This window comes from Bison bison, unplaced genomic scaffold, assembly GCF_000754665.1.
Source record: "Bison bison bison isolate TAMUID 2011002044 unplaced genomic scaffold, Bison_UMD1.0 scf7180017864180, whole genome shotgun sequence".
NCBI classification, from domain to species: domain Eukaryota; kingdom Metazoa; phylum Chordata; class Mammalia; order Artiodactyla; family Bovidae; genus Bison; species Bison bison.
The window spans coordinates 11,970,996-11,979,180 of record NW_011494752.1 but is presented as its reverse complement, the minus strand read 5'-3'; the positions used below and the strand labels follow the sequence as shown (position 1 = coordinate 11,979,180).

Genomic DNA, 8,185 nt, shown 5'->3' with positions numbered 1-8,185 from the left:
GATGAGTCCACTTGACAGTTCTCAGCTTGTCCATGAAAACATCCAGCTCCCCACAGCCCAGGCTCCTGATTGGGCCCCACCGTCCCCCGCCCACCCCCAATGAGTCCCTCCCAACTTCTCAAGACGGTAGCCAGGAATCAGCTGCCTTTGCCACCCTGATGACTCGATTATTTTCCTTAGAGCTGAGAAGCAGCTTATATCTCATGTCCCCATTACAAGGAGGAAATAAATGATTGGGTGGGTGAGTTTTTAAGATAATGACCCATTTGCCTTATTTTTCCCACGTGCTGGGCCCCATAGACTGTGGAGTTTACTGCCTGAGTGAGAGAGGCCCCACTGCTATTCCCTGCTGTAGCTACTAGCATCTTAGTGTAATTAGAACCTTCTGTCAGGGCCTGCTTTTGGTAATTCTTTGATAATAAGTTAGCAACCGGAAATAGCTTTTTAAATTTATTTTTTAATTAGAGAAGCAACCAGAAATATTTGTGGTTCCCTTTGAAAGTTTCCCAAGGGGCCTCCTTAGAAGGCCAGTATTCTCTGCCCAGAGGTAAACGGTTAAGAAAATATACATTTGTTTATTTTTGCTTTTATTGGCGGATTCATTTTGATATTTGGCAAAACTAATACAATTTGTAAAGTTTAAAAATAAAATAAAATTTTAAAAAAAAGAGAAAGAAAATATACATGAGGTATCAAAATGTTGATCCAAGGCTGCTTAGTGCTTCCTAGTGGAGATTTTGACTTTCACATTTGTTTTCATCTTACCCATTTAGCCTCTCACTTAGCATCCATGGTTGACTCTGGCCAAGTAGATGAAGGTTCCCCAACTCAGTGCCCGCAGGGTGGGCAGGGAACTGAAAGGAACGGCGTGGACCGTGCTTCAGAGGAAGCAGCAGTGATGCCATTTGGCCTTAGGGTTCGGGAGACAGTAGGGACGGTGTTGCAAATTGGAGAACGCTTGCTGTTGTCTGAAGGGGTCACTGTCCTCAGCCTCTCTTGGTCCTGCCGTGTGGACACTGGGGCCCCCTTTCTCCTGATCTGGTACCAGGTACCTTTTCCTGATCTCTTCTTGGCAATGAGGTGATACCTGTAACCAGCTCTTTCCCTGCCTCCCACAGTGTCCTCAGGGTTTTCTCTACCTGTCTCATGCGCGTGCATGCATGCATGCTCAGTTATGTCCAACTCTTTGTGACCCCATGGACTATAGCCCTCCAGGCTCCTCTGTCCAGGGGATTTCCCAGGGAGGAACACTGGAGTGGGTTGCCATTTCCTTCTCAAGTGATCTTCCCAACCCAGGGATTGAACCCATGTCTCCTGCATTGGCAGGTGGATTCTTTACCACTGAGTCACTTGGGAAGCATCAGATTCCACACGCTACATGGAAAATGTTCTTTGCCAAAAGTTATTGTTGAGTCCGATTCACCATGCATTTTCCCTTTCTAATCCCAGAGTGTTTGCTTTTGCTGCCATTCTAACTTATCACTTAAAAAAAAAAAAAAAAAAAAAAGCTCAGTCGTGTCCAACTCTGCGACCCCATGGACTGTAACCTACCAGGCTCCTCCGTCCATAGGATTTTCTGGACAAGAATATTGGAGCGGATTGCCATTTCCTTCTCCAGGAGATCTTCCCCACCCAGGGATCCAACCCAGGTCTCCCGCATTGTAGACAGACACTTTACCATCTGAGCTACCTGGGAAGTCGCTAAAAGACACTGAAATTACAAAGGTGCACAGGGAAGAAGCTTGGAGCCTGGTGCATCAGTGGCAAAGGGATGGGGAGCCCTAAAGAGCTAAGGGTGTGTGTGTTTAACTATTTTGTATGTGCACAAACTCCAATTTGTAAGGCTCATCAACTTAGATGTAGAATGTCTGAAAATGCTAAAAGAAAAAAACACCCACACTGTACTGAAACTCAGCTTATATTTATGCCTAATCCGACTAGAATCTAAGTTCCTCGAAGGCAGGGACCAAGTTCTATTCACACCTCTCCTCTCTTTCTCCTGTTTCCTCATCAGGTGGCAGCAGACATCCAAGTCTTCGGGTTTGTCCAGCAGCTCACAGCCTGCAGGTGCCAAAGCTGATGCCCTCAGGGAGGAGATGGAGGAGGCTGCCAACAGAGTGGAGATTTGCAGGGTACCCCCTTTCTGTGCTCCTCTCCACCGAGAAAAATGGGAGGCCCTCAGGGAGCATCATCCTTTTGTTTGCTGGAGGTCTATGAAAACCCTAATAGTGAGCCTCTGGTTGAGTCTGTGTCCCCAAGCTTGTCAGCTGGCATGTCTAAAGAGCCCAGGACGAACCCTAAGAGCTGAGGCTTTCGGTATTCATCATATTAAAAAAAAAATTCCTGTCCCAATAATTTCAACATTCTTGACACCTCTGACTCTGGTTCTGATGCTCGTTCAGTTTCTTCAAACTACGTTTTTGCCTTTTAGTATACCTTGCAATTTTTGTCCAAAGGTGGACATGAAGGATTGGGTAAAGGGACCTGTGGTGCGCAGGCGTGTGGTGATGTGGCGGTCAGGTGTGGGAGCGGGGGAAGCCCCTGCAACCCTGTGACTGGGCTGCGCCTGTGGGTGTGCCTGTGACCCTGCACCGTGAACTTTGGTGCTTCTCTCTTGCCTTTCGTTCTGTTTCCAGCTTCTCAGTTTTTGTGTTTGGTAGGACAGGATGGCTAGAGGATGCTGGAGCTGATTAATTCTCTTTCTCAATGAGAGGGAGGCTAGAGTCTGCTAAAAGCAAGTGTTCAGCAGGGCTCTGATATAACTCCAGCAGGTTGTGGTTGCTCAGTCGCTAAGTTATGTCTGACTCTTCGCAACCCCATGGACTGCAGCCCAACAGGCTCCTCTGTCCTTCACTGTCTCCTGGAGTTTGCTCAGATTCACGTCCATTGAGTTGATGCCATCTCCAACCATCTCATCCTTTGCTGACCCCTTCCCCTGTTGCCTTCAATCGTTCCCAGCATCAGGGCCTTTTCCAATGAGTTGGCTCTTCACATCGGGTGGCCAAAGTATTGGAGCTTCAGCATCAGTCCTCCCAGTGACTATTCACAGTTGATTTCCTTTGAGGTTGACTGGTTTGATCTCCTTGCCGTCCAAGGGACTCTCAAGAGTCTTCTGCAGCACCACAATTCGAAAGCATCCCGGCAGGTTCTACTGGGATAAAATGATTTATCCTTGAAGTTTCCTGGCGGTCCGGTGGTTAGGACTTGATACTTTCACTGTTGTGGTCCCTTGCTCAGTCCCTGGTTGGTGAACTAAGATCCCACAAGCAGCATGGCACAGCCAGGAATAAAAGAAAAATGCTCCTAAGGTTAGGTCTTGTTAAGGGTAGAATGCTCCAGTGCATTTCAAAATGGCAATCTTTTCCCTTCCCCTTGGGAAAAACGAGAGAGGACTTTTCTCTGCTGTTCACTGTAAGAACTTGGTAGTACTCCAGGAGGAAAAACTCAGCAGAAGTGTAGGGGCTCCCTATACTTTATTTAAATATTAAATTATATCGATAATGTTTATGAATAAAATATTTATAATATTAAATTAAATATTAATAAATTAATATTAAATATAAAATTATTAAATTAGACAAATGAAAATTTGGTTTAGAGTTTCTGCTTTTATTTCTCACTTGTGTGGCTTACTTGGAATCTATATTGTTAACTTTATAAGACGGTGATGTGATTGTACCTTCAGAAAAATACCTTCATGTTCCTGAGGGCATACTCCGTTCAGCTGGCTTTACAGAGATCGTCTGCTGAGTGGTTGAAAGTGATTTGATGTGGCATCAATAGACATGAGTTTAAGCAAGCTCTGGGAGTTGGTGATGGACAGTGGCATGCTGCAGTTCATGGGGTTGCAAAGAGTCGGACACAACTGAGCGACTGCACTGGACTGAACTGACGTGGCATTTAGTCCTTCCCAAGGCTCCCTTCCTTACCTCTGTCTACCGAGTTTTTGTTTTTTTTTTTTTATCACCCCACCCTTTGTCTTTCCCTGACTTGAACTATCTCCCTCACGCTTGTCAGGCTGGTGACGGATGCTTCTAGACCAAGGCTGCTGGGGCCATGGCAGGCGAGGTTGAGTTCTGACAAAACCACTTTCTCTAGCACCTTGACAGGTCCAGCAGCCTCCCGGAGGCATTCATTGTAAAGGATGCTGAAGTGGTGGGGACCTGGGGCAGGTGGTCCTAGAGTCCATTTTATTCTTTGGGAAAAATACCTTGAACTTTTGGTAGCTAGTCATGTGAAATTGGTGTCTTGGTTCTATCATCTTGTATGCAAGAATGCTTTAAGGATGCTTGCCTGTTGAGGATACTGGAAAAGGAGACAGATTACTCCTCCCATTCCCCTGCTCACAGAGGACAGTTCGATCAGCAGCTGGAGGGGCTGCTGAGGTTATCGGGGTCTGTGCAGAATGCCTGAGGTTCTGTGTATATCAGACTCTTCCTGAATTATGCAGTTGTCTGCTGTAATTCCTTCAGCATTCGGGTCAGCTTTCCTGTGCTTTTTTTCCTTTTTATTGAGATATAGTCAACATACAATACCATGTTTGTATGTGGTGTGGTACATGATGACTTGATATTTGCATAGATTATGAAATGATCACCATGATGAATCTAGTAACCATCTGTCCCCATGCAAAGTTATTGCAGTATAATTAACTGTCTGCCTTATGCTGTATGTTACATCCCTGTTGCTTAATTATTAAGTAAACTGAAGGTCTGTGCCTCTTCATCTCCCTCATCTATTTTTCCCATCCCCCCATCCCCTCCCCTTATGACACTACTGTTTGTTCTATGAATCTATGAGTGTGTTTTTGTTTTGTTTTGCATTTTAGATTGCATATATGAAATCATGAGGTATTTGTCTTTCTCTGACTTATTTCACTTAGCATAATACCCTCTAGGTCCATCCATTGTTACACATGGCAAGATTTTATTTTATTTTTTATGATTGAGTAGTATTCCATTGTCTGTACACTACAACTTCTTTATCTGTTCATCTGTCAGTGGACACTTGGGCTGCTTCCATATCTTGGCAATTGGAAATAGCGCTGCTGTAAGCATTGGGGTGATGTTTTCCTATTTACTCCAACCTGAACATGATAGATACTTTTTCTCTTTAACTCAGCACCTCTTCTGAGGCTCTGCCTCAAAGGCTACCAAGCAGGGAGGGATGTCAGAGATCACGTGACTTGTACAAACATGTTTAGAGAATGTGACATGCTCACAGATACGGTTAGTGTGACAGAGTCTACATCCACTCGAATGCACTTCTGCACTGTGCTGGGGGCGTTTCAGTGAAACTGACCACTGACCTCGGAGGGAACATGATCCAGACACAGCATTCAGCCACTATTCTCAGCCCCTCGGGCAGCTGAGTGGTGAAGGGCTTTTCACACTGAGATTCGTGTATGATATTGGATGAGTCCAGGTTTTTTTTTTTCCGCCAGGTTTGGAATCAGCGATCCGTCCCCTGCCCACCTGTCTTAACCAGCTTCCCTCGACTTGGTGTGTTTGCCTCTCTTTTCCTGATGATCAGCCAATCAGAACTGAGATGAAGGGAGCAAGGCAGTAGTGTCATCAGGGGAAGAAGCGGCAGGGGCGGCAAGCAGAAGCACAGCGTGTGCCTGGCGGGGCTGCTGCAGACAGCAGGGCACGCCGCAGAGATGCAAGGAAGCAATTTGCGCGTCATTCCCCTGCATCAGCTTTCCTAACTCTCCACGTGGCCCACGTTAAAAGCCCCAGGAAAACACTGGCATAGGTGTTCTTTCCCCACTTAGTCATCCTTTAGAGCCGTGGTTGGGAAATGGAGTGTCCACAGGCAAAGTTTGTAATCTGCCCAGTATTATGAAAAATGAGGTTAAACCACTGTTACGGTTCTTTCCCCTGATGTGTGGATTCCTACTCTCTATCCTTCTGTGTTTTGCCCCCACAGGACCAGCTGTCAGCTGACATGTACAGTTTTGTGGCCAAAGAAATCGACTATGCAAACTACTTTCAGACGGTAAGCGTCCAGAAAGGTGAGGCAGCTTGGCGTCTGTTAGCAGGTGTCACAGTGGGGACGGGAAGGAACGTGGGCCTCGAATCGAGGATCTGTCAAGCATGTCCTGAGAACAGGTGGGGCTTTAACTGTCCTACCTGTGAATAAATCCTGCCTTCTAGTCGCCTTTGTATGGATTTCTCCAAAACCCCAAGAATAAAATTCAGCCTCACCCATGAAGATGTTTGTACCTCTGTGATCTATGGCAGTGGTTCTCAACCAGGGGTGATTCTGTCATCTCCCAGCAGATGATTGGCTGTGTCTGGAGACATTTGAGGGGGGCTTCCCAGGTGGCACTAGCGGTAAAGATCCTGCATGCCACCGCAGGAGACTTAAAAGACGCAGGAGACTTAAAAGATCGACTTAAAAGTCGATCCCTGGGTCAGGAAGATCCCCTGCACAGCAACCCACTCCAATACTCTTGCCTGGAGAATTCCATGGACAGAGGAGCCTGGAGGGCTACAGTCCATAGGGTTGCAAAGTGTCGGACACAACTGAAGTCACTTAGCAGAGATGTTTTTGGCCGTCACTATCAGGGGAGGTGCTACAGGCACTCAGAGGGTGGAGGTCAGGTTTGTTGCTAAGCATCCCACAGTGCACAGGACGGTGGCTCCCACGACAGGGTGATCCAGCCCCAGATGTCAGCGGGGCCAGGGTTGCAAAACCTGAATCTGTCATCAGGAAGCAACTTGGGAAGAAGCAGCTAGCTGCACCCCAGCATCTGTTGGTTATTAATGGAGATTTTTGTTGTTCCAGATGATGACAAGTTGGTAAATGAGGGCTGATGCCTGTTTACTGCCTCTCCTCTATGGGAGCAGATTTACAGAGTAGAGACACAGGATCTGAGTCATCCACACTTGAATCATCTGGCCCAAATAATTAGGACCCTGAAATGAAAAATAACGTTGGGAATAAAACTCAAAGTTTCTCTTTAGGGTCAAGGAAGTGATACAAAGACGGGGAAAGAAGATAAAGGGAGGAGAGAAGAGGAATCCTGAGAAGCTGGATGCTTTGATAAGCGTGGGGCGGAACTGGGAGTAGTCAGTGCTCCCCCGCCTGCTCAGCATCAATGGCCAAGAAGTCCAGAGTTTCTTCCCCCATGAGAGAGAGCTGATACATATTCCTTCCAACTTGAAATGTTTACTTTGAAATAGTAGGATTCTTTTCAAGTCTATTCCATTGGTTTTATTTGTGAAGATAATATTTCATTTAAAAAAATCTAAAACAAATGATTGTTGACATTCCAAGCGTTATTGGACTACCTAATTGTCTTTGGGTACCACTTATTTCAACGCTATGACTTAAGAAAAGATTCCCTCTTAGTTTTCCTTGGGGATAATAGCTACTCATCACACCAGACTTTGAGCAAAGTGCCTCTCTCTCCGTTTCCTCCTACATGCCCAATTTTCTTTTTTTTTTTGGAGCGGGGAGAGATTTAGAAAATAAATGAAGTGCCAGCTATTCACTGCTTTTCCTCTGCTGTTTTTACCATTTCAGCAGCTTTTTCAGTAGTGGGAGGGGCAGAACAGAGCATCTTGCAGGACCTTGTCCTTTGAATCACATCACGATAAAGCAGATTTGCCTCCCAAGGTGGAAGAGGATTGTGGATCGAGCACATGTTTTCCCACCAGTTGTATCTTGAGCTCTTCTTGAGGGGAATCAAGATACATTGAGGCTCATGACATTGAGCACCCTCTCATGGGCACCTGGATTTCTGAATGTGTTCTCTGTTATAGCCTTTTCATTGTTGCACCCCTTCGGTGCCTTTTGCTGTGAGAACTGGGGGCATGGTGCTCCCCAGCTGGGGTGGCAGTGAAGGCAGGCTCACCTCTGGAGAGTTCCCTTCACCTCCTCCCCGAGTCTCCCACCTCCAAAACTTCCCTTTATGCTCACCCCTCTGCTGCAGAGGCTGAGGGGACGAACGCCCGTCATTGCAGATGTGTGGAGGAGGGGGCAGGGCACCCTGATGGTGTGGCAGCCCATGCCCTCCATCCTCCGGCAAAGGCTGATGCTTCTCCTTGTGTTCCCTCAGCTCATCGAAGTGCAGGCCGAGTACCACAGGAAGTCCCTGACACTCCTGCAGGCCGTGTTGCCTCAGATAAAAGCACAACAGGGTGAGTGCCACGCTTGCCTGGGGCGGGGAGGGCGGGGA

The 8,185-nt window shown here is 46.7% G+C and overlaps 1 protein-coding gene across 1 annotated transcript in view; it reads left to right on the top strand.

Moving 5' to 3' along the window:
* Positions 1 to 8,185, top strand: part of ARHGAP44 (Rho GTPase activating protein 44) — an 89,902-nt gene that overhangs the window by 58,651 nt on the left and 23,066 nt on the right. The window contains exons 7-9 of the mRNA XM_010843185.1: positions 2,015 to 2,132; positions 5,929 to 5,997; positions 8,066 to 8,147. Of these exons, the coding sequence (XP_010841487.1) occupies positions 2,015 to 2,132; positions 5,929 to 5,997; positions 8,066 to 8,147 (269 nt within the window). The remainder of the gene's footprint in view (positions 1 to 2,014; positions 2,133 to 5,928; positions 5,998 to 8,065; positions 8,148 to 8,185) is intronic.